Below are 27,098 nucleotides of genomic sequence, written 5' to 3' on the forward strand. Positions count from 1 at the left end.
GAGACAACCGCTTCTTGCAGGTCCTAGCAATGAAATTAATCAGAAAACATGAGTTTAAGTTGAGTTTTTTGAAGTGAGTGAGGTACGACTACGAGTATTATGTTGAAATCAACCGAATTTAACACTGTCAAAACCGTAGTCGGAGAGTTTAATAAATCAAACCCCTTATTTATTTGCACGTCCTAAGTATTCCCAAAATTCTATACTCATCTTTTTACTCAATGAAACAGTCATAAATTAAGTAAGCTTTCACACAGAGTACACCACAGACACATTTTTGTTTTCTCTATATTTAAACTGCCAAAGAAGTTAAAATGTACAGACACTCCGAGACAAAGAATTGGCAAACAGAATGGCAAGTCTGCAATTGAATGATTTAGAGCAGTCTTAAAAAGCACTGTCTTTAAAAATAGACTTGTGTTCTGATTTGTTCTGTTAATATGAATAAAATTTAACTGTATGAATTGAGGATACAAATTCGTACTCAAACATTGAACCTCCTGAAACTGAATATTTTGATCAAAAATCGTTTACTTGTTCATTTAAATTTAACTAAAAAAAAATATTGTCAAAGGTTTTGTAATTTTGAGGCGTTTACAATTGGAATGTTCGCTGTTTTACAGTCTTGAAAATAAATATACTAGTTATCCACACATGTTTGTAATTTTCTAGAAAAGGTGATGTTCGATCATATTTTTAATTGACAGTAGGTACACTTAATTTTGAAACCAAGAGCGTTTACCACCTTATATTTATTTAATGCATACTTACACTAAAAAGGTTGCAGGCATTATCAAAGTGGTACCTAAATGACTACAAAGCCGTCTCTAAAATTGGCACTGACTTCTTTCGGTGTAAACATAGCACTGGAAAAGGAGCATCTTCAGCAAATAAAGAAACAAGATGGCAGCGAGTGATTTAGAGCTGACAGATTTGTTACGTTTTGTTCCTCCAATCGATCCCGGTTAAATTGTGATGGGAACTGATTGATTTATTTTGCCTGTAACGGTATATTTAGCGGGACCAGTTAGCGCTGTCATTTGGCTGGTAACAGTATAAATGGACTCTATTGTAGTTGTATTTTTCTGGTTGGAAAATGTTAAAAGAATCGTAGAATCGTATGCAGGAACCGTAGATTTTCAGCTTATCATCAGGACGTCCACTGCTGAACATAGGCCTCCCCCAATGATTTCCATATCGCCCTGTTGGTAGCGGCATCCAGTGCCTTCCTGCTTTGTAATATGAAAAATAAGCGTTTGATAGAGAACCAAAATGTGTACTTTCTCAATGATCAAAAAACTAGCTTCGTTTGACGTGGATTTATTTTAAAGCGTATCACCCAGAAATAATGTAGCTTTCTATTGATGAAAATCATAATCGTATCAGTAATTCGACAGAAACTCGTAATTTTTTGTTTTAAAATATGATATCGTTACGTTAAATATTACGTTAGGTCTCCAATGTAGAAAGCCTAAAAGTCTAGAATAATATTTTGTATTTTAAGATCAAAATTATTGTTTTTGTTAATAACAGCATTTAATACCTTTTAGAGTCCAAAGTCACAAGTCAATAAGTTCCCTAAGACGTAGTTCAAGCTGAACTTGCCAAGAATATGTATTATTATTTATTTATTAATCTATTTTCCCAACGCTACCCGCATTCTGTCTCCCCTGAATGATCCACAGCGTGCGCGGGCGTCTGATCGATGGCCGATCGACGCAGAGATCTATGCGCGGCGGTAATGACACGTGCCGTAACGGCTTCCTTGAGACATTACAGTGCTACTGCAAAAATGCCAGTGTATAATGTCCAAGGATATAATATCTATACTTATAATAAATCTGTAGAGAGGTCAATTCTGTACATGAAATATATCTTCAAAATAACTATCAGGGGGTGATTAGTGATCGATACTGATGCCAAAAATGCAATCAGTAAAATTTTTGTCTGTCTGTCTGTCTGTCTGTCTGTCCGTCTGTATGTTCCTTATAGAAACAAAAACTACTCGACGGATTTTAACGAAACTTGGTACAATTATTTTTCATACTCCTGGGCAGGTTATAGTATACTTAGGAATTCCCACGGGAACGGGAGTTAGCGGGAAAATCCTTTAGTATGAAAAATCTAAACCGCTTAAGTTAGACGCTTGAAATTTGGCATGCAGGTACCTTAGTAAACTTAAAGCTTAGTTACAACAGGATATTGCAAAATTCCCACGGGTACAGGAGTTAGCGGGAAAAAACATTTGTATGAAAAAACTAAACCGCTTAATATAGATGAAGGGGGTAAAACGGGATCCACGCGTACGAAGTCGCGGGCGGCCGCTAGTTGTATCTTTTCCCAAAGCTACCCGCGTTCCGTCTCCCCTGAATGATCCACATGGTGCGCGGGCGGCTGATCGATGGCCGATCGACGCAGAGATCTATGTGCGGCGGTAATGACACGTGCCGTAATGGCTTCCTTGAGACATTATAGTGATACTGCAAAAATGCCAGTGTATAATGTCCAAGGATATAATATTATCAATCTCTTTTCCCAACGCTACCCGCATTGATTGCGCGCCGATGGCCGATCCATGCAGAGTCCTATGTGTGACGGTAATGACACGTGCCGCAATGGCTTCCTTGAGACATTACAGTGATACTGCAAAAATGACAAAATGTTGGCTTAGAATAAATTGGGTTCACGAAAATCCTGACATAGGAGTTTTAATTTTAGTAGAGATAGAAGTAAGTATCTTTGTATGAGCTGTCAAAATTGATTTTGTATGACAGAATATTATGACGTTGTCCATCTAATAAAGTACAATTATTAAAATAAACTGAATTATAGAGTTAGTTGGGGTTTCAGGTCATTCTAGTGTTTTATGTACGAGTAAATTGTTTTATTAGTAATTGATGTCTGCTATCCACTTCAGCATTTCATCAGGGCTAGCTTAAAGTTTAGTGCATAAGTGCATGTGCACGAGTCTTATGTGCATAAACTAGGTACTTCAAAAACGACGTTAAAATACACACTGACACAACAAAAACATTACCCACTTCTCTGCAGTCGGTTAGCACCGTATTTCCTCTCTAAAAAGCTAGAGTCCACAAAGCGCACCCAATTACTCAGGCGAGCGGCAGCGGCGACACCGATCGATGGAGGCGACTCAACAACTTGAGAGTGAGCTTGAGATGAAACTTAACTTTTGGGATGTTGTATGTCTATGTTTGTAGATAGTTAAGCTATTGTGTGTATTGTCTAGGTATACTCAAAGGATTTGCGGTAGCTTAACTAATAAGAGTATTTCAATAAGACACAAATTCTTTAAGACGTCATCATTAAAACTCTGGAAACGGAGTTAGTTATGGATTTTTGGTAGTATTCGAGGCCAGATGTTAGTTGTCTAATTGCACAGCTCAATAAAATAAATATTGCAATCGGTACCAGTTTGACATGAACAAATTAATGCTTTGTGCAGTATTCATTATGATTGGAGTCAGTGATGAATGTCATGAAAAGATTTCGTGATAGATAGGTAGTTATTAATTTTTTTCTGGCGTTAATTGGCAGTTCGATTTTTACAAGTTATTTTAAAAATAATATTCGATAGATGTTGAATCAAACATACCTACTCCTGGTCTCGTACGTTAATATTAATCTTGACCCAGATCTCAAATAAATCATAGTTAAAGATCGGTTCTAACTTACACACCTAATTTAGTCCTTCTCCTATTCAAAAGCTTCTTGTTATTTTCATCTTCAACTCGACTACACCTCAGTCAGTGTGCTTGTGCGAGTTTACACCATACGTTATCGCTAGCGACTGCTTAAAAATGACATGAAATATAACGCCCGTTATTCACAAAAAATGCTTTCTTAAGTGAAGCAGCAAATCGAACGCACAGCGTTAAATGGAGCTCTGTGATTGGTTCGTGTGTCACCCTATGCGTCCACGCGCACTGTGAGACCTCATAGTAATGTTTGTGAATACGGGCATAAGATTGTACAGCGTCGCTAGAGATACTTTCAAGAACTAAAATTTTCATAAACTTAATGACAACATTCAATGAAAACTTGCACTAAGCACAGTAAGCACACTAAAATATCCTAACATACGCCACGAAATACTCACTAAATCTATCCTCAACGTTTCCAGTTCCAATCTCCAGTTTCAGTCCCATTCAATGGTTTTTCCCAATTTTCCTGTTTTCCGCGTTTTATTCATGAGCCGTGGGCGGGGCGGGGCGGCGCGACCTTTGACCCGCCCTACCGGCTCACCCCGCACCCCTCACCCCGGGGTGAGACACCTGGCTCACAGGCTTTTGTTTTTGTCTTCGCCGACGGTCTTAATGGGATGCCAGGGACTGAAAAATGCGGTGGACTTATGAAAACTAATATTTTGGAAGCATCTTTATTGACGGTCTTAATGGAATGCGTTAGGGCCTGAAAAATACTGAAATTGTGAATACAGACGATTGAGCTTACTAAATATTGAAGTAACGGAAGTTAACATTCAGGTTAGTAATTTGCAAAGAAATGTAAAATGTGATAATTATTTTAAGTGAAACATAATACGACTGCAATGAGCCAATGACCCTTACTAATTAATGTTAGTTATGGACCAAAAACTATGGCTGAGTTGCACCAACTAACTTTAACCGTAACTATAACACTTACCGGTGCTTTTTGTTTGGAGTTTGACAGATTTTTGACGTTTGTTACAGTTTAAGTAAGATGGTGTAACCCAGCCTATGCCTTTTGACAGCTGAGCAACGTTTAATTAAAGGCAAAAAAAAACTTTCAAAATCTAGCACCTGGCAGTAATATTGTAATGATAAAAATCTTTAAATAGCTTTGACCAGTACAGCATTGTTAAAAAAATATTATACTAAACAACAATCACGAAAAATATTCATGTAAGTTATCAATAAAAATACGTGACAAACAAACTTAGCAATTAGGCGAAATAAACGTATTTGAAAGTACAAATACTTTGTAGTGTTAGTTCATTAAAACGATATAACTAGTACACGTTGATAAGCCCTCTGCAACTGATAACGGTAAATACCTACTTACATACTTGGGATTACGAAATTACATTAATTAACATAACGTTTGTAAATAACACAATTAGGTTTTTCTAACGGTTATCGTCTTCCATTTTTTATGGTAGAAATATTTTAACGATATTCTAAAGGTTAGGTCAGTAATGGTTTGATATTAAATACTTTAATAAAACTGCCAAAGTAATTATGCTTAATTTTACTTTTCTGTTTGTTTGATATATTTTTGTCTTGAACTGTGTGAAGCTCATTAATTTAAAAAAATACATTTGAATCCATTTGTCATTAAAATCGTCTTGGGTACCAATCATTTGACAAGTTGGTGATTAGTATCAAAATTCGTATTTATTTTTATGGTAAGATCTATAGAGTGTATTATAACATAGCTTTTAGAATATATTTTGCGAATTAGACTTTCTGTGACAGATCGAATACCATGCAGGCAAAACATCAGGCAGAAGAAACCTACTAATTCGTGCGTAATTTCAAGTAGTTACCCGACTGCGCCAGAACAAAGTTATTTAATTATTGCTTTGTTTAGTTAGATTTCATGCACTGCTTCTTCTCAGCACTGGCCCAATGTGGGCCAGGCTTTGTCCCAAAACAGTGGTAGAGTTCATGTTAAAAAATTGGTAAAGTGTTTGATAAAATTCAACTTACTGACTCACAGAGTAAAATAAATTAAATTTGTAGAGATTTTAGATATTCAGTGAATTTGATGTTTGAAGAGATTAGTACTGTAACTGTACCTATTAATAAATGAATAGTCCTAACACAAGTACACAATATGAATGAACTCTTGTAAACATTTTGATTTTTCTTATAAGAAAAATAGCTCATTGTTTATAATATAAAAAGTTATTAAAATCAATTTAGCTTTAGGCTGCCTTCCTATAATACTATTTGTGATGAAGTTTTCTTCACTGAATGCCACGAAAAAACTATAGAACTAAAACACCCATGTTCTGTCTAGATATTATAAAATATCAAATAATACACTCGACATTGGCAGAATAAATAAACCTCCCACAGTGGGGGATTGATTGCTATTTAATAAAAATAAGAAAAAATATTATAAAGTGCATCCTTAATATCATAATTATTTATTGAATAAACATGCAGTCATGAGCTTCTTAGTTATTAATTGTATATGACAATATGCAGATAGGCCAATAGAAAAGCTAAAATGTTTATAACATTTAAGCTTTAGTAAATTTTTAGCTTCATTACGATAATTAAATGTTTTTTTTTAATCAAAGTCAAAACTTTCATTCAGTACTCAGTCCCTTTCCAGGGCGCTTATAATACACGTCCCAACAGTCTCATGCTTTCTACTGAATGCTATATTATTTTGATAAAATTACCATTCATAAAAAACCTTATTTCGTTGTAGTAAAATTTTAAATTCTGTAAAGTGACAAATACAGAAAGAAACCGTTAACCGACCAGTACCAAAAAATCATTCGCACCATTTAGCATGTCAAAAGCCGTCGATGCGTCAGGCCGCGAGCGCGTCACGCTGTCAAATGCGCACGAGTCGCCCCCCTCCCCCTCAGGCCACGCCCCGCGCCCCGCCCACAGAGATCTAGATCGATCTAGTTTGCGCGCGCGCTTCAGCGATCGATTGTGTTTTGTTTCAGAACGGTCAGCGGTTTGCATAGATTGTGATAATGTAGATTCGTAAGGGTAGACTTTGTGATTGTTGATTGCAATATCAATAATGAAATGGATAATCTTTACTAATGTTGAAAAGGAAGAAGGATTGGGTATAAGCCAAAAAATCACATCATAGTTTAAAAACACATATTATTTGAGTACTTTTTCATGCTTGAGGCTCTGTAAATGAGTATTATTTCTTTACAATCCTTTTTGTGGAGCTTTAATTTTGAGCTTTAAAATAATTTGTTTATAACTTTTTTCCATAGTTGTAACCTAAAAAAGTTCCACAGCACATGCACAGTAAAAAGTATTCACAAGAACAAATATTTTATTGAGAGTTAATAAACATGTAGTGTATAAACTCAACTTATAGCTTTATAAAACAACGTCGTCTATAACAAAGCAAACCATAACAACTCAAAAAGTCATTAAAAATATAGGGCAGTTTCCCTATATCCTACTTTATTACGTCCCCAACATACCGCACCCTTAAACTTGCGTAATTACTTATAGGTACCCGAGTTCCTCGAATAAATACCTCAAGTAAATGTTGTATGGGTAGCTAGGTATGTGCTATCAGCAGGCAGAAATATGGAGGCAACGGGAAAGTTGATACAAAGTAGGATTTTCAGGTACCGTCCCCAAAAAAGGACTGAAAATATCTTTAACGAAATTATTTTACCATTACAAAACAAGAAAAAAGAAACGTTTAGTTGTTTAGTCTAAAAGTTTGCAATTGAAAAAAAAAAATATTTTTAAAATTAATTGAAAGGAGTTCGTAGTTTGAAACAGCGAATAAAATTAACAAAAACAAATGACAACACAAACAATTCCAAAATCAAAATAATAATTTCGAACGCATTCGAACAAAACACCGCAACGTCAACGGCCGTAACTCTGAAACCGGCGAAAACCGCCCACAGCGGATTTTCTTCCGACCGTACAGCTGAAAGATTTCCCCCCGCGGGGTGGGGGGCCGCGGTCGAGGTGGCGGGGCCTTCGCTCCCTGCCCCTGGGCCACCGGGCCAATGGCGGAGCGCGGCGCCCTGGCCCGACCTGAGACCCGCGTCAGTCGCGACTGAGCCGCGACCCCTGACACAAGCGCGCCGCGCGTGTTCCCCGCTGCGACCGCAACCGGCATCATCACGCACGGAGCGCTAGTATACGGCGGGGTCGGTGGCCCGGGCCTTTGCCCTCCGAGAGGCTCCGACCTCCCGCCTTTGGAGCTCGGCTTCCGCGGCGGGTGGCGGGATGACGAGCTGCTGCCGTCCACCCCGGCCAGCCAAGCCGCTTCGACCCAGAGCGGATCCTCCGCTACGGACAAGGGCCAGAACGTGGAATGTGTCGTCTGCGGCGACAAATCCTCGGGCAAACACTACGGCCAGTTCACTTGCGAGGGTATGTAGCGTGTGCAGTGAAAGTGATGTGTACCGTGCTCAGTGATTGCGGATTGTGCGATTACAGAATAGATTTGTGCGTACGGGTCAAAGTTCACGCGGTCAGTTCTTGAAATGTTGGAAATTAGAAACTTTTTTCTAAGTCGGAATACTTAACTTTAAAAACATAATCAATGAAGTCGTGGATAGTAATTAAAGTAATTAGCGACGAACACTAGCTCGATAATTATATGCATGCCGTCGGTAAAACTCCCACTCTAAGTAGGTTAGGTAGGCACTTAATCAATCTTAAAGTCGATGGTTAAAAATTTTAAACTAACAAAAGCTATTCTTTGAAATAACCGTGATCATTGTGATTGATTGTCAAAAAAACTCGCACAAGCAGTGTAAATAAAAATTGAAGTGAAAGAAAGTAGGCGGGCGGCTATAAAAAATGCGTGAGTCAGGTGTTAATTATCTTATCATAAAAAACAAGAATTGCCTAAATCGTTAATTAAAAGAAATCGGATCTAATGTGATTTTCAAATTCAAATATTTTATTACTCAGACTAGAGTGGTCCATTGGTTAGTAGGTACTATCAATGAAATGTAACTTATGACTTTTCGTTTTTTTTAAGTAGTTTTCTCATAAAATGTTACTTTTATAGTGACAGTGCCTAAGTTTTAAAAGATTAATAAGGTTAAAACAATAAAAAAAAGTTCATTTTATTATTATTATTACATTGATAATATCAGACTCCTCCCAAAACCAATAAAACTCAATTAATCAGTCCCCTAACCTCAAAAATCTCAATTAACCGAACTTTGCGTTGGTAATGAGAATGCAATAAGACAAAGTTTTCATAAACAGTCTGGCCCCGGAGATAAGGGTGTTCACTTTTATGCAAATTCAGAGTTAGCAGAAATTGCTGTTTTCTTACTTACGCCCTTTTTAGTGGAGCACTTCGAACCCCCTAACAAGATATTAATTAAATTACCTTGAGAATAAGAGCCGTAAATAATAATTCAATTGTGGAGTTTATTGTTTTTTATTATTATTGGCCATTACACTTTTATAGCAGTTTTTTTTTGATAATTATTAGAATTTAGAATTTGTACTTTAAGAACACAAAATAAAATAGGGAACAGTTTTAAAAATATGAGTGAAATAAGCAGGAGTAGGTAGATTAATATTTTTTGTTTGTTAGTCTGCCTAAATAAGCATGAATAGCATTTAGTTATTAGTTAACGCCATTAACTTATTTATTTTGTATCCATTGCCTAATAATAATTAAAAAAATATTACTCAGGCTCTCTGCAATTTAACTTGTGGTGAACAATAAAGTGATTATAGTGACAGTCCTCGAAAAATAAACAAAAGAATTTCTATACGATTACCCGTCTCTAGTCGACATACGATTACGATACGATTACCGCGAGATCAGATAATGTCGACATAAAAGTTTATAAGTGAAGCCTTGGGAACTTTGATAATGTCTTGTAATATAATAATTGCTTAATCGTTTCGTGTTAGGTGAAAAGCGACGGTAGTTTCCCTTTGGTCGTCTTTATAAACGTGTTTATTGTGCAGTGGACAGCACTAGAGATTTTTTTTATATAGCAAAATGACATTTATTAGAAATAGTACGATGCTGCAGTTGTGAGCTAGTTGTAACCACGGTTCTTGTTTGTATTTTATCGATAAATAAATAGTAAGACTTTGCATGGCTCTATTACCTACTAAATTTTTCAAAGAATTTTTTTTTTTTTAATTTATTTAGGAAAACAAACAACTGAACAATACATATTTTTTCTTAAGATAGTTCAATAAATATACAGACTAATTGGACAGTCAACACCGTTATCCTAGTTTAATAAAATGAACATGCAATGTACGTACCCTACAGATACTTAATAAATTACCACTACTAATAACATAAATGCGAAAGTGTCAACAAAACGCAAAGGCCACATGGAACTTCATTGAAATCTATCTCATTTAATTCAGTTAGTGATTGTCTTGACGTGCCGTCATTTTTATTTATTTCATACTATGAACTCAATTCAACTGACCACCTCTGTATGCCTGACAAAGGCCTGCCCTAATGTAGGTATGCCAATATAGTGTAGATAATATGTAATAAAATTCATATTATACTTTGTCAACCAAGATATAAAAAGATCTTAAGACCTTATGTTCATAAGGGATTATAGTGTGTTTGTTTGTAATAATATGTACATGCAAATTTTAGAAGTATTAACGATTTTAATAGTTTTTGATTAATAATTGAGGTTTTATACATATACCTAATTGATAATGATAAAACCCTAGTTCTTAAATTAACTACAGTGTGATTTCTAAGTATTCCGTCTTCCCATCGTGTGTATTTTCACAATGATGTAAGACTTTATGTGCATCCATAATCGTTTGAAGTAGCCCTATGGAACTGACTACTTCATACTAACTTAACCCGTTCACACCACATGTGAAAAGGCGAAAAAACAAAAGAAAAATGCAACTCCCACACATTTTCGCGAACACTGCAATTATTGACATGTTATAGCACTAATGAAGTGTCATTAGTAACATAATAGGCCTAAGCGTGCATCAGTTGTACAGCGCTGAACAGCCTTGCCCTTGTCGGGTTAATTATTATTGTCAGACAATAATAATGAAGTTAAATACGTCGAGTAACGTAAAATTTAGATCAGTATCATAACGTTTTCTTGCATTAGCGCTGTGTGTTTTGCGAAACGATTTCTTTGGCTGTAAGAATAGATGCTACAGTGAAAAACTGTTCGGCTGATACAAAGCAGATTTCCTATTTTCATAAACAGATATTTGTAAGAAATAAATTATTGCTATATTGGTAATAAATAATTGCTAAAGTATATTGAACCTAATCGAGCGAAAGCAATCGTCATTTAGACTTAAACCATTATAAATAGAATTCAAATTCATTTATTTTGCCCTATCAATTAATCATTCAAGTAAAGTTTTTCTTTAAAGTGTTAACTATCTTTATTACTGTAACTGAAATAAGGTTCTGTCACGATTATATCACATAGCGGCGTTGTAGTCATAGGTCTATAGATTTACGTATCAATTCTCTGAGAAATTTTAGCCAAGATGTAAACAAAAAACAAAATTATTTTAATTTTAGCGCATATTCGTACTAAACTGAACTGCTCATCATTATCATGTGAACGAACTCTGTCATCAGTGACATAACAGTGCATCAGTCATTACACCAGGCCCCTTAGACCCAGCCTTGACCCCGACGGGTTAAATGTTAAGCTCCGAACTCGCATGCTTTCTAGATAGGCTTGTAAACAATGATCGTATGGAGTTTGATCGTGCTTTTTAAAGCTCCCTTTAAAAAAGCGTTTTTGTTGAAGTCAGCGATCAAAAAAGCTTTTGTGTTGCTTTGAAGATTGTTTGCAGGGCGTAGAAGGGTGTCAAATAATTTATTATTAACACTTTGGTGACTGTAATAGTTTTAAGTGATTTTTTTAAAAACGGGTGTCACTGATATGAAATATGATTAATGTTTTAATTTATTCTTACATATTTTTTACTTTTGGGGTAGAGTTCAAAGATATGTAGGCTTACCTATGTATTTATTTTATTATTTTGTTTCATGAGTGATCTACTTATTGCAAGCGTGCTTATTAGTCAGTGGATGGTAAATCTATACCTAAAAGGATTTTAATATGGCCTTAATTAAAACCAATAATTGACTTATTAAATTACCTACTACTTATTTTTTCCATATAAATAAAATTTTTGGGGACACATTTTTTACTTTCGTTTACAATTAACACCCTAACACATTTAATGCTGTTCAAACAAACTTGATTTTTAATACAAATTATCAAAACGCAAATTTCTATGTAACTAAAGCCAGACTTATAGAGGTAACGGTAAGTATCTACTTCATTATCGATACCTATGCTGGTTGAAAATTATCATATTCCCTGTAATAATAATATTTTATGTTTGTTTCTTTAGAAAACTATTGTACCTAATCTGTCTTAAAATCTCTTTATTTGGTGTATGTTGAAGTTTTTTTTAAATAGTCCTTAGTCTTAAAAAATCTCATAGAAGAAATTCAAACTCAAATCATTACTTCCGATTCGATCCCATCGATTAGAGATAAAGCCGTCCGTTCCGTTCCAACTTTGTGTTTCTTATAGTAAATTTTATTAACTACTACAATGAGTAGGTAATCTGAGTTAGGTACTTTAACTCTGACAAACGTCAAAAATCTGTCAAACTCCATACAAAAAGGACCGGTTATTGTTATTGTTACGGTTAAAATAAGATGGTGCAACTCAACCTAAGTCGTAGCGGTGTACGTACAGGTTAAATGAAATTTATTATTTTGTAACAATATGTGACAAATAACCAAAAATCCACAAATGGCAATAACACATCGAAATCACAGAAACAAAACAACAATCTTAACGAAATTCCCCAATCCGACCAAAAAGTTCTAAATATAGATTTGTGCGACTTTGTCAATGAATGAAAATAATAATTACTGCCCTAATTAAGGATATTGGGCGATACGACGCCGACATCGCGGCGCCGACATGCAAAAAGTCGTACTCTAGATTTATCTAACAGGGTGTTTACGAAAATCGTTGTTGACGCAAACTTTGTTGTACAATTTTTTTTATGTGACAGGAGGCAAACGAGCAGACGCAAGACAGACAAGCTTACTTTCAAACTATTTATTTAATCAATTAACACGTTTCATAGAGCAGCTGCCTTATACTACCTCCCCTGGTCTGGCGGGTCTCTACATTAGAAAATTGTAATATTGTACTAGTAAATTGTATGTTTTATAACTCAGCACTTTTTAAAATCGTGTCAAAAATGTTACAATCGATTATCAGACTTTAAATTGTCAATCTTTATTGAAAAACCGTACCTATGAAAACTACATACATAATAATATTACTTTAGTGCATCTCGATGTGCCGTTGTCAGTAGGTACAAGAAACAATTTGATCTTGGAATTATTTTGCGCTCATATTGTGTTTTGTGCAACAGCGCTTAATTACACACACTGTATTTTCTTATCAAGCTGAAGTTAAGACAAAAACAGACAAGTTCAACGCTTACTACGCTCTTATGGTTCCTTATAGTATACCTAATTTCGAGATAAATGACATCTCTTTTCTCCCATTCTTCCTCGTCTGCAATCGGTTAGAAAACATCTATTACACTTTCTGAGTCCATCGAACTTTTAATCTTCGGAAGCTTTTGCTGCAAGATCTTACTTCTTTCTCATCAAGTTTTTATTCCCTACTACGACTAGAGACAGGGTTTTCTTTTGTTCCCTTGGTGGCCCCTAAAAGTATAAAATAATACTAATTTAATTTGAAAGCTCGCCTATTTCGGTAGCCTTATCAATGTAGGTAAACTGGCGGTGGCGCCGGCGGGGTCGCTAGTCCGACTGAAGCGTGACCCAGCTTGGATAAGACACTTTTACAATGTACTTTAATTATGTTTGTCTCGATTAGAATTAATTAGGGAGCTAGTAAATCTGGGGCCTAAGAAGTATGGGGGTCGTGCCTTACGCAGTTTTGCAACCCTTTCTTTCTTGGTATCGCGACTCCCATTTATTTTATTTATTTATTTTATAGAAACCAACAGCGATTCATTGAAAATGTTAGTTATAAGATTTAGACTGATAGTATAGCTAATGACAATAACATATAGGTTGAATGACAATGATGAATTTGCGAATTACCGTCATACAGCAAAATTATTAATTAGTATCAAGCCATAGAAACAGTTTATGCTGAAAAAATATTATTTTTGACATAGGTACACGTATTCTTAAATGATAAAAATCGTGATCACAATGACTGTAGTTAACATAAATTATCGCAATTGAAAAACTAAAAATTTTAATTTTACATTTATTTCGTACAAATAACTAGTCGCGAAAAGATACCACAACACCTTGGTTTAAAATAAAGCATCGGCACAAACTAGTATCAGCGCACTTGAATATCATTGTGCATATCTTTGAATAAGTCCGCGTCAATATAATCCGTTCTGCCTTCTCAGCGCGATCAACATTTGTATTGTAAGCCATTTCTATCTCTCTAATCCGTTTTAGTACCAAAACTCTTTGTTAAGCCGATTCCGATTACTATAAGACGTAAGACTATATCGATAAACCGCATTAGTGCAGTCCCATAAAGTGTTATTTTGATGTCGACAAATCTACTTTATTAACATCTGGACCTCCCGCTGATTGTAATGCAACCTTGTCTAAATAAAACCGGACTTTACGCGGAGGTGGTGCGCACTAAAACTTTAAAGGTGTTGTAGCGACAAAGTTCTCCAGAGAAGCGCTCCTTTTGACTTAAATGCTTGCGTCCGTGAGCGACAATAGTGATTGCAGTTGACACCTGCCTTTAGAGTTGGGATCAAGCGACTTATCGATGTTTTGACCAATTTTTTTGCAAACACCAGAATCATGTTCAAAATGTCACCTTTATGTTAAAAACCAACTTTGACCCATAGATGATTTTACTAGCCAAATATTTAATTTTCAAATCATCAAAACGCTTTCGAAATTCTAAGAAATAAATACTGTTTTATCGTTACATTAATAAACATAAACATAATATTCCAATCATTTCACACATCACAAATGCTAAACAAGCTATTTACAAGAATATAATCTTAATTGATGCTTCATTGACAACAAATTTCTCTAATATTGTACGAAAACACGTAAATCCACTTTTTAAAACAACACTGCAACTCATTTACAATGCTACTCGTACAATTAATTATACCTTCTACGTCTTGGTTTCTATTAAGTTTTCAATATTTCACGAAAACGGGACAGATGATGTATCATCACTGAAATAATGCTCATCATTGTGCCATAGCACGATGTGGTCAGTTGAACTCTTCCGTGATCTTCAGAACCATCACAAAAAACCTGCAAGTTAAAACAATGTATCACTTACACCAGTGCGTTGGTGTGTCGATATCCGAAGTGACCCCGCACTACCGGCCACTATAACCGGTCAGTTTATGGTATGTTTTGTCCCGCGATACCGTGGCAGTTAACCCTATCTTTATGACCGACTCTAAACATAAGTGTCTTTCCGAACTTATTTATTTTTATCTCATTCCACTTTTTAAATTGAATTCACGTTCGGCTCGTGTGTGGCTCACTTTCCGAACACTAAAACTGTCAATAAAAAGCACCACGGTCGAATATCACGGCGGGTTTTAATGAAAATTTGATTCAACTTAATATATTATTTATGTGAATTAAACAAGTACTCGCCACGCGTTAATAAGGTAAACACTTGGTCGCGCGACGTTAACGGCCATCTCGGAAATTTAACGCCGCCATATTACACGCGAGTAACGTATTTGTCACGTCGTAAATCGAAAATTTACGCTTTTTTTATCTATAAAAACGATTTACCGTCGCGTCAAATATTTTATTAACGATAAATAACGTTAAATAATGTGTATTCTTTTTACCGAGAGTTCGGTTTGATAGCGCGTTCTATAAGCAATTGACGTGTCATTAAGAAAATTAACAGATTCCGGCTTATCGAGTGTCGACTGTTGAGTATCGATACACCTGACGGTCATTTGTTTGTCGACATTATTAATATGTTAATTTGTCATTGGTCCGTCCTTAGCCTTTCGTTGTGAAACTACATTGTTTAATGCTCATTGTGATTGGGTGAATAAATCCTATTCAGTATTGGAACACTGTTTACGTGTTGTTGACCTCAAAATGCTATTTCCAGACACATTCACACACAAGTTTTCAAAGGCGTATTTTTTTGCTTGAACATTTTCCTGAAATAATATTCTTTGTACGTTAAATAATATTGTGTTTATTTCTATTACTTTATATGGAATGCTGCATGGAGATAATTGTAGAGTTCTGTATTGAATTGTAATTTACTTTGTTTACTTTTATATTGATTTAACCGAATGACACAATTACCATTACCATGTTACCAATAATAAGTTAAATAAAACGACTGTCTTCTTTGAAAGCAAGAAACATGAGAGATTTATTCATAGATAAACCAGATACAAGGAATCATAGACAAAGAAAAAAACTTTGGGTTATTTTTATTTTTAATATTAATTCGATACCATAAAATATTTGTATGCCAGTAATGGTAAATGTGTTTGTGCTATTTTTCCATATTCATTGTCATCATTTTTACCCACATTTTTTACAAATAAAGTGATTTGATTTGATTTGATGATATTTTACAACACTAGATGTTGGCTCTATTCATTCTAAAGAGGGGTGTTGAACTTCACGCAAACGAAATCGCAGTTCCTATTAAAAATATTTTAACAGCAGTAAAAACAGAAATAAATCTCGAATTCAAAGACAAAAACATCATTTAAAGACGAAAACTGATTTAACAGCAGTCAAATACCCCAAATTACGATAAATATAAAACTATAAGAGCTCTACAACATGTAAAGACAGCAGCAAACCATGTCTGTCTACTCTATCCAATTGTAATAGGATCCATTTTGCAACAAATACAGTATGATGTGCTATCGACTCTACATATACATATTATACTAACTCTATACAGGGTGGAAACGATAAGTGATGAGGAAGCAGTTTATTCTGTAACCTATTATTGATACCGTTTGATAGATCTCATGAAGCAGTTTCAGGATCAGTAACCAGTTTTTCCATATCTTGTATAGTTTAGAAATAATCGAGTGAGATCACTTATCGTTTCCACCCTGTATATCATATAGGACCGCAAACAGGACCTAGTCATTAAGCGCGATCGGTTCCTCTCATTAAGCCGGTAATTTTTCATTAAACTCATTCTTTTGTGCTGTCTTAATGAAATGATTAAGGGAAGTCATTGGCTCATACACGTAATATGCAGATATCCTTCGTTAGATGTTAATTTGGTTTGAGTATTAATTAAGATGCGAAATATAATGAAGAATTAATGGCTTTAATATGGGAATTTATGTTTGTTTATTTGTGAAAAAAATCAAGTTTGTTGCAACATCAAGTGTTATGTTACGGTAGGAGGTAGAGTGTGTAAGGTCCTTTTTTTCGACACTATAATGACCCTATCAGTAGCTAGGAGTTCCTGCTAGGGACAATTTCCTAATCGTGTGATGATGGGTGTATTAATTACGGCGTCATTCGTTATAGTTATAGAGTGGAGAAAGAGAGTTATAGAGTATCAGTTGTATGTTTTCACCTGTTGTTGTTTTGCCCGCGGGTTTAACTAAAAGTAAAAAAGTAAAAGTAAAAAAGTATTTATTTCTCAAAGATGTCACATGTACAGTTTATTCTGACGGTCTCTGCACTAAGCTAGAAAGCTTGTATCGCAGCGGCCAATTCAAACAATTACCTTTGTATTGACATCGGTCTGATAGGACGGACGTGTTAAAACTAGTTATAGGCTTTTAATGTGTTAAATATAGTTATTATAAATCTAGTTAAAATAGTAATAATAACATAACATAACTTTGGTTTCAGAAACCCTACTAACAATAGGATAGAAATTGTATTATTATTTATTAATTAACTGTGTGGATTTTATATATGTACCTACTGGTGTAAAATCTTTAAGAGTTAACCAAATTCAAAGTCAAACAAATTCGCAAACTCACAAATTATACTTCTTTTCTTTTGAAGTTGGATCATAATCTTTACTAGTTTTTTTTATCAATTCGACATTCTGTAGGTATAATATCGTCTAAAAGCAATTTCTTCAATAATTTAAACCGTAGATTGCTTCATACCCCGCTAATGATTTTTCAGTTCACACCTGATGATTAATGATGTACATAATGATTCTGTGTAATTGATCCGCTTCTAATTCAATTTCGGCTCACTCCACTTCGAAAACGAATTAAATTAAAAATTAATTACATATTTTATTGACACTAAGTGTAATCAATTGCTACATAAGAATATTCCAACTTTTTTTTTAAGATTATTAGCAATCTGTATTGCCCAAATTACTAATAGTCCCATTAGCCCCTCGTGTTAAGCTAAATAAGCTTGTGTTACGAGTGGGCTCACCACAATAGTCGAGCGGCGGTGGGACTCGAACCCGCGTTCCTCGGATCTCGAGTCAGCCACTCCGACCCCTTCACCGTTCGGCTATCGTGGCTATGAAAAACGCAAAATGGACACTGGTTTATTTTGAGGTACGTTTTAATCGTCGTCATCATCAGATCATTTATTCTCCACTGCGGGATCACAACCCTCATAATTTACTTATTGCAGGATTTAAATTACACTCCCTAGGCGTGAGCCATACGGGTTGGGACTTGGGGTAATGGTGCGTCCACACTGGGCGAACGGGCTCGCGCGGCACGCTGGTCATCCTGTACCTCTAGCATGAACAACTTTCGTCTTGGAATCGTTTGCGAATTCGACAAAATTCGATACTCAACCTTCGAATTAAACGATAACGTGACAATTTTGATTTCAAAATAAGTTTTGTGCAACCATTTCTCATACTAAGATCACTTTACGACACGTTCACAAGGGCGCAGTTGTAGTTTTCGTACTAAATATTTTGGTGGCGATTCGAATACGCAAACGATTCGAACTCGAAAGTTTTTCGTGCTAGCCGTACTTCTTATTTTCTTTTTGTGTCGACAACAAACCTACACAGTATTGCTCACCCTGCTCTTGAGTGAGCAGGATGTCGAGCTTGCCGCGCGAGCCCTTTCGCCCAGTGTGGACGCACGCGCACCATAAAAGTAGGTACAGTCAGCGACAAATGGTTCGTGACACCCAAAGTAGCTTCTGTACGCAATACGTCTTTGTTCCAATTGAAATAAGGACTAACTTTTTGGCCATTTTGCGTGTCACGTACGATTTGACACTGTCTGTACTTATATTGCCAAAACTAAAACTTCGGGTTCACCTTCAAATAGTGACGTTACGCAATATTAAATCAAAAACACGCGCTTGGTAACAAGATTGTGAACCTAAAATCGGTGCCATAAGAGCTATTTTGTCGATTTATTTAAATACGATTCGAGAATTTACTAATAGATAAGAATATCCTTGTTACACTCAAAATGTGCTTTGTATTTTACCATCGAACATTATAATAATATCATAATTATTATACTAGCTATGCCCGCGACTTCGTACGCGTTAAAAAGCCTTATCACCCCTAGGCGACTATTCTCGGACTAAATAAAGCAAACACACAAAATTTCATAAGAATCGGTCAAGCCGTTTCGGAGGAGTTTTGTTACAAGCACTGTGACACTAGAATTTTATTTATTAGAAGATTAAACCTCTGCGAACTAGAAATATTTATTTAATAAATGGTCACATTTTATGTTATAGCGTAATGTTTACATTTCATTGTGAAATTAATAAACTCTGGATGACAATATTAAACTAAAAACTGTGGTATCTTAACTATTTGTAATAAGTGTGACTTTTCAATAATATCGTAGTCCGATGTTGTTGTTTCATGAAAATTAATCAGATATTTCCCCAAATGAGTCATAGCAACGCAAAATAAAGGGCCTATGATTCGTCATAACTCATAACAACTAAAATAGACTACGACATTGAAATTATCCTTAGATTTTTTAGGGTTCCATATCCATACCCAAAGGGCTAGGAATCCACTGTCTATAAGCTCATGAACTAGCTTTTGCCCGCGGCTTCACCCGCGTGAAATTTAGTTTGTTATAGATCGTCATAAATTATATACCATGTACACACACAAGTAAAGCTCACTCGCCTTCGTGAGTGTACTCTGCCACCGATCAATTACGTCACGCGATGTCGGTCAATGAAGCACGCGACTTTGTTTTTTTTCATAATTGGTTTTACGGCTCTGGGTTCTAGCCTTTCTTACGGATTTCTGGGACTACCCCAAAGATTAATCATGGTAAACCCCATTATGACCTTAGTTTAGTTTAAATCTGTAAAACACAGTTTTTGTTGAACATAGGCCATAGGGTTACAAAAATCTTGAACATAGTTACTAGTACAGCCTTTAGGTACAACAACTTTGTAAATGTATTTTTATATTAGACATAAACGAGACATGAGATCGTAACGTAACCTTATATGATTCAAGCGACTCTATTAAAATGAGAAATCTATCAAAATGTATTAAGCTTGCTATTTAATTTTTCGTAATGACACTTTATCGATATTAGAAACTACGTAGGAACCTTAAATTATTACTATCTATTGGTAGATAAAGGTGCGTGCGTGTACACCACCTATAGATTGAAAACTAATATTTATAGAGGCTTTCCAACATAACTTCCCATATTTTCAGCAGCTTTCAGATACAAAAAAGATTATGAAATTAATGTTTGTTCGTAACGGATAATCTTTTAGCCATTGTTGGATTTTCTCTTACCTAACATTACTAACTGATACGCAGTAGACCCACTCGAGTCATCCGTACTAACATGATAAGACTTTCGCCTGTATTCACAAACGATGCTCTGTGACTTGTTCATGTATCACCCTGTGCGTCCACGCGCACTGTGAGACCTCATAGTAATGTTTGTGAATACGGGCGTAAGCCAACCCCCGCTTTAATCTAGTGGTAAGACCACGATTCCTAGTGTGGGCAACATTTTCTGCTCATTTTGGCCGCTTGGCTAGCTACCATCATTTTACCTAATACTGTCACCATAACAACAATGTTAATAGCATTAATGTTGTCCGGCAGTTAGAGGTAAGATAGCCAATTCCTCCCTTGCTTGAGAATTCTGAATGAAGGTTTCATCTATCACTTTCCATCAGGTGTGTCCTGCACAAGAGCTTAATCCCTCGTTGTGGATAAAAATAATACATAATATGCAGGTCTTAAGCCACCATAAACTTTCAGACTACCAATTTTGGTATTGTTTTTTCTAACCAGGACTATTTGGGGCATTTGTATTGACTGGGCCTTCTGCTTCAACTATTTTGTTGATAGGATCACCGCGCTGTGTTATCATCTGTGAAACACAATTTGCAAGACTCGATTTTCTCAACGATAGCGGTAATTGGAGGCGGTTTTGGTGGGAAATCATTGATGGGGCGTTTTTAAAAACGCCGGTTTTTCCAGAAAGTTTCCACAAGTCACAAATGTCTCGATGATCAATTACCTTACCATGATGAGAAATCTGTCAGACTAAATATTTGACCTTTAATTAGTTTATTTTTATTTTTTTAACGTCTCTAGGTATTTCTGATACGGCACTTTAAATGAATCTTAAGTAACTTAACACAGTTAAAGCTCCAAAACTATTCTAAAAACCTTTAGGATTATATCTTCACTAAGGAGCTGTTTTCACGCAAAAATGGTTTCTGATTACGTTTGAATGATGTCAGACTTTATTGCCTTGCGCTCTTTAAATTCTTTAATAACTCTCTTCTAAAGCGGCGCGAAGACCTGCGTTTTGCTGTAAGATCATAGCATCCACCTATCACTGCATATCCACCGTATGTACCCTGCCTTACAGCTTATCTCGACGTGACCCTAACGGTATCAAGAATGTGGCGGACGGGGAAATATGCGCTTTGTTGCCCAAAACACGCTACAGGGCTACCATCTTGGAATTTAAATCCTGACTAAAATCTGGACAAAACAACGGACATTTTAGCCAAAAATACAATAATAAACACGAAGACAAGGTTTTAGTTAGCGTGCACAAAATTGTTCCATCTCAGTCACAAAAATAAATTTTAAAACCAGGTAAACAGAATTTTGACGAATTCCGACAGATGGTGACCCTAGCTGAAGTTTACATCTAAGACCATTACACGAGTCTTACATGACGGCTATTTGAACGGTACACAAGTACGTTAACGTTCGGTAGTTTCCCAAAAATATTTCGTTGAGCATGTAAATTTTATTAGCCTCGTTACACTGAATTTGTGTTCTTTATTTGCACAGAAATGTAAATAAAATACCAAAAGCGCCACACGCGAAAATAAAACGATGTCATTGATGTAAACAGCAGTAATAATTGATTAACAAGCACAGCATTTTATTTTCAAAAGCTTCCAACGTTAAATGTTGAACTACATTTAACCTTGTTCAATTTGCTACGGAATCCACATATTTGCCTTCGCGACTAATGGCACACAAACACGCAAGCTCCACTGACGAGCTGTCCGAGCGATCAACCATTTGAATATTTAAATTATAACAACCAAATCACCCATATCTTACTCTCCGATGATGATATTGTATTCAAAACACCTCCCACTGCTTTAACTCTACCTACTGTATAATCAGCCCACTTTAAACAACCCAAAATACCAATACATTATCCAAAACTAATAATACCTTTTAAGTGTGACAATACTCCATAAATGATCACGTTTTTATGCCGCTTTTTATAATTTACAGCGACTTCGATACTATAATTTTTGTAATGAAAATCGAATTCTTAGATTAAGCTGGCTTTCTGCGAAATTTTCCACACGCGATTATGGGCTTTAAATTTAATAAGATAAGCCTTACGGTGATATGGAAAACCTGTTGTTTAAGGCAAATTGTTTCTTATTCTAATGTAAACGAATTATATATTCATGAGAGTGGTTTTAACTGTCTATAGATCGTTAAGTTGGTATTTTAACTGTTCCAAAGATACGATTCGATCGTATGCTTCCATACGAATTGTCAAATTATCCGTATCGAGTAGCCAATGATAAATGGGATTATGTTAATGGCATTAAACGTATTAACACGCTTGACTAACGACTGATTACTACCGCCCATAAAGTATTTCTAAATTATTTCGTTTGCCGAGTAAATATTAGTAAACACTTCATTAATTAATGCTACTAAATCTGCGGGAGCTATGTTCGGAACATCTGTATTAGGCTCTCTCATTATAATCGATCTATGAGGTACAATCTCATGCAATTTTACAAATTCTTGATCTTTGCATTATTATGTTTAATGCTCACAAGAGCTCATCAATGATTTTCAAATCCAATATGTCTTCAACAGGTTGCAAATCCTTTTTCAAGAGGTCCGTCAGAAGAAACCTGACGTACTCCTGCAGAGGAAACAGGAACTGCCCCATTGACCAGCACCACAGGAACCAGTGCCAGTACTGCCGACTCAGGAAATGTCTCAAAATGGGCATGAGGAGAGAAGGTGAGTCCACTGCCTAAAACTTTAACTTCCAAATGCTCTAAAATTGTTGAAAAATTGGATCGATGAAGAAAATTTTACTAACAAAGAGCTTGTACGAGTACTAACTGGAAATAATACAGTCCATGCCTATATTGAGACATTTGAAAGTAAACCCGTGTTATTAAAGTTTTCTTTTTTGTCCACCGGTACTTTGCGCTACTCTGTAAGTACTATGTAATATAAGTTTAATATTATGGCCGTAAGGAACGTTAATCTAACTTTCAGTAACTTTAATTGCTTTTAGGAAATAGCACAAATTTTAGCACGTTTTAATGCAATCCAGAATTCAAATGTAACATTTTGGTGACCAAAATTTCAACATTTAGCTTGGAAATACAAGTTATGATTCTAAAACGTTACATAATTAGGATCGGTCATTAAAAATTCACATTAATCAGGATCGTCATCAACGCTAAGGAATTAATCATCAGTTTAATACCTCTATTAAATAATAACGAATTTAATAGATACGTCAATGTATTATGATCTGGAACTACAATCTAGCTAAAACCAAAGGAATCTGACTAAACCTTCAAAGTTACATAACCAATTACGTTGAGGGCTCATCAATGGGTTGACCTACGTATTAATAAGTGCCTACCGATACAAAAAGCTCGCTTTAAGATACATTGATTGTCACAAGTGTAATTAGTGAGACCATTAATCTTGACGAGTCATTAGGCAGACAACTGCCCAAGGGCAACTCTAAGTAACTGTTGACTATCAATGATAATATAAAGTTATGAACAGTAATAGGTTATTATTATGGAAGAATTAATATAGACGGTTATTGTTTTAGAGACAGCTGTGATTGATGGTTCGATGACGACGGATTTGTAGTGACCTCGTGAGCGATTGGACGAGTTAGTTGTCGATAATATAACAGTGAAATTAGTTCCTAGTATAAATGTAAGAGATAGGATAATTCTTACTAAAACAGTGAAGCCAGACAGAGATTTTCATATAAAAAGTAATTTATTTTCTGAATAATATGCTTGCAAATCAATCAATGGAATTTTACGCGGGAAATTTACCAATCATTTACTATTTACCATGTTTTATATTTATTTGACGTTGGATTTTTTATTATAATATGCCAATTTAGTGTCCAAAAGGAAATATTAATAACTGTCTTGAAAGAACTTAATTCATGCTGCATAGTTTTAAATATCTATAGCTCGAAATGGTCATGCTTGATTTAAATCTATATTCTCTAATATGAAAAGCAATATTAATGAACAAAAATCCTGGGTCGGTATTTTGATCTTAATTAAATTAATCAATTATTGTCAAATTGGGCTTTAGTAATTTAACGTAATCTTTAAAACACAGACATCAATCTGTTAATATTTTTGCTTGGCATCATTAAATTGTTCTGATAATAAAAAATAACAGATTGCGCCATCCCACCACGGTTAATTGTAGGCTAAGTTCCAACGATTTAATGAGTAATGGCACTATGACTTTGTTTTAGAGCATTTTAAAGTAATACGTAAATAGCCGCTTTACTGCATTGGTCAAGGCTTCTCTAACTACCGTAGACCTTGAGCCTGGAAGGCGACGCGTTTGGCTTTCAAAGTGTTATAATATAAAGTACTATAATGTTGTGACAGGCGTTACGTAGGTCCACTAAATCATGCAAGGTAAAATTATGTGCATAGTATCTCTGACTACAAATTTTAATCTAGTTTTATAAACTAAAAGATTCTAAAAAACAAAAACGGAGCACCTTTGCAAGACCACAAACATTTTCAAATGATAAAAAAGCAATAATCACTGTTGAACTTTTAACTAAGCAGTTAAGCATTTGCTTTATTCCCAAAAGTCCGACCCTTGTATTCATTAAGCAGTATAAAAGATAACACAACGGAGGTGGTTTCCTCCGCCATAAAGGAACCTTCATGAGGGCACAGGTTGCGTTCATATCAGTCCCGCTGATTGTATAAAAGTGGACCCAGTATGGTGCCTTGAATGACCCCTATATTTTGGGCAAGTAGGTAATGTTTGAAATTTCAGAGTTTGAGAATCTTTTGCTTTAAAATTGCATAAGTAAGTTTCATCTTTTTTTAATTGATCAAATAAATCATATCAGATTACTAGAGCTTGTAATAAGTGGTTCTAAGTCAATGTCAAAAGCAAGTTATAGGTAATTTACTTATTTATTTTATAGTATCTGAGATTAATCAAAAATTTACCAGGAGCTGTAAGATATATTAGACAATTTGCATAACCAAAATAAAAAGCAATGAAATGCTGCCGAGGTCGCTATTTTCATTATCATCCCGCAAAAAATCGGCGGTGCCAAAAAACTCACTCTATGGTTGACGCATCACACCTTTGCAATAGCATCATTAGCATTGTCCCTTTCCTTTGTAGTTCCCGGCAGATATGCAAAGGCCACGGCCGGAAAGGACACGTAACCCGCTGCTCTCAATTCAACCCTTAAGCACCCCATTAGGTCTTCTCGACCCCGTATTTTGCCCAACAAACGATTTGTTTGCTGTCAACAAACAAAAGAAAGGTGCAAACTCTAGGGTCCATACAGCATTTTTTATCCGAGATTAACTGTTAATAGAAAGAGAGAAGAGTGTGCCTCCTTTGTCACAGCATAATCGCCTTAGATATCAAACTTGTAGATCTGGTCAAGATTAGATCCGTCGACGCGTCTTTTGTAAAAGTTTTTTCTTCTTTTGTTTTGTGAATAGTCGGTAGTTTCTAAAACGTTTTAGCGGTTGAAAGGACCCATTGAGGTGTGCGAGCTACCCAATTTTGATCTCGGAATTTGATCTGACACAGATATGTTTCGGACATTGGTCAATATTCTTTTGTGTCACACCCGAAATGCTGACTTTGAGAACAATACTGTTTTTGTAGATCTCATAATGCTGCATTTGATCTAACAATTAATCATAAAGTTACCTACTTACCAGCACATAATTTAAGTTTTAGACTCATAATAAATTGCTTTATTCATTTATACTGTTTCATCAATATTTACCTATTGTCCAAATTCTCATAATGATACAAAACAGAAAAACGCGTAGTTACTATTAAATTAAAATACGAGTCCAAACAACCCCTCGCTGTCCACATTCGCATATGCAAAACAAAGCTCACATACCGATTGATTAATTAGAATCGCCGAAACCGGTTTATTAAATAATTACATGTAAAAGTATACTAAACAAAAGCCCCGGGTTCACCCGTCAAGTGAACAATAGCCTTCTTTGTTTGAGCCGCATCAATCATGACGCTTTGTTTGAGATATCTTAATAAGTTTTTGTGCTATACCGGTCATTTAGAAAGATTCCGCCATCGGTCTCGATACCACCCCTCGGGTGAATTTTAATGAAACCTCATTGTGAGGGAAAATGTTTACAATGAGGATGGAAAAATCGTTGGCGAATATGTATTATATTGCGTTGATTTTGTAGAAACGAAATTTCAAATAATCGGAAATCATAATTATTCAAAGCGATTGCTTCGAAAATATTCTAATGTCAGAAACCGTTATTGACTAATTTGTCATTTTGACCATGCAATTTCATGAACCGTAATTTTGAATAACACCCTTCCTTGTCATAGAGCATAACTGTCTTTGCCTTACATGACTTTAATCCGAGTGTAAATTCTTGCAGTCTTGTAACCATACAAAATGCGCTTTCATTGTGTAGCCCACAAGACTTGTCAAAAGCGTCATCCAAGTTCCCAGGGGCTGCAAATTATGCGATGTTTGCTTCAGTTATTATTTTTAAAGAGTAAACGCCCCGAACGCGCCTTTAGCCGACAAAGAACACGTCAAAAGGATAGA

General features: G+C 35.5%; 1 protein-coding gene across 1 annotated transcript in view; it reads left to right on the forward strand.

Annotated features, from left to right (window-relative positions):
* Positions 1-7,790: 7,790 nt before the first annotated feature.
* Positions 7,791-27,098, forward strand: part of svp (COUP transcription factor 2) — a gene marked incomplete at its 5' end in the record, with an annotated part of 89,422 nt that continues 70,114 nt past the window's right edge. The window contains 2 exons of the mRNA XM_028307120.1: positions 7,791-8,105; positions 23,099-23,248. Coding sequence (XP_028162921.1) covers positions 7,791-8,105; positions 23,099-23,248 — 465 coding nt within the window. The remainder of the gene's footprint in view (positions 8,106-23,098; positions 23,249-27,098) is intronic.

This window comes from Ostrinia furnacalis, unplaced genomic scaffold (assembly GCF_004193835.3).
Source record: "Ostrinia furnacalis isolate ACB-3 unplaced genomic scaffold, ASM419383v2 OfSCF2101, whole genome shotgun sequence".
Classification (NCBI taxonomy): Eukaryota; Metazoa; Arthropoda; class Insecta; order Lepidoptera; family Crambidae; genus Ostrinia; species Ostrinia furnacalis.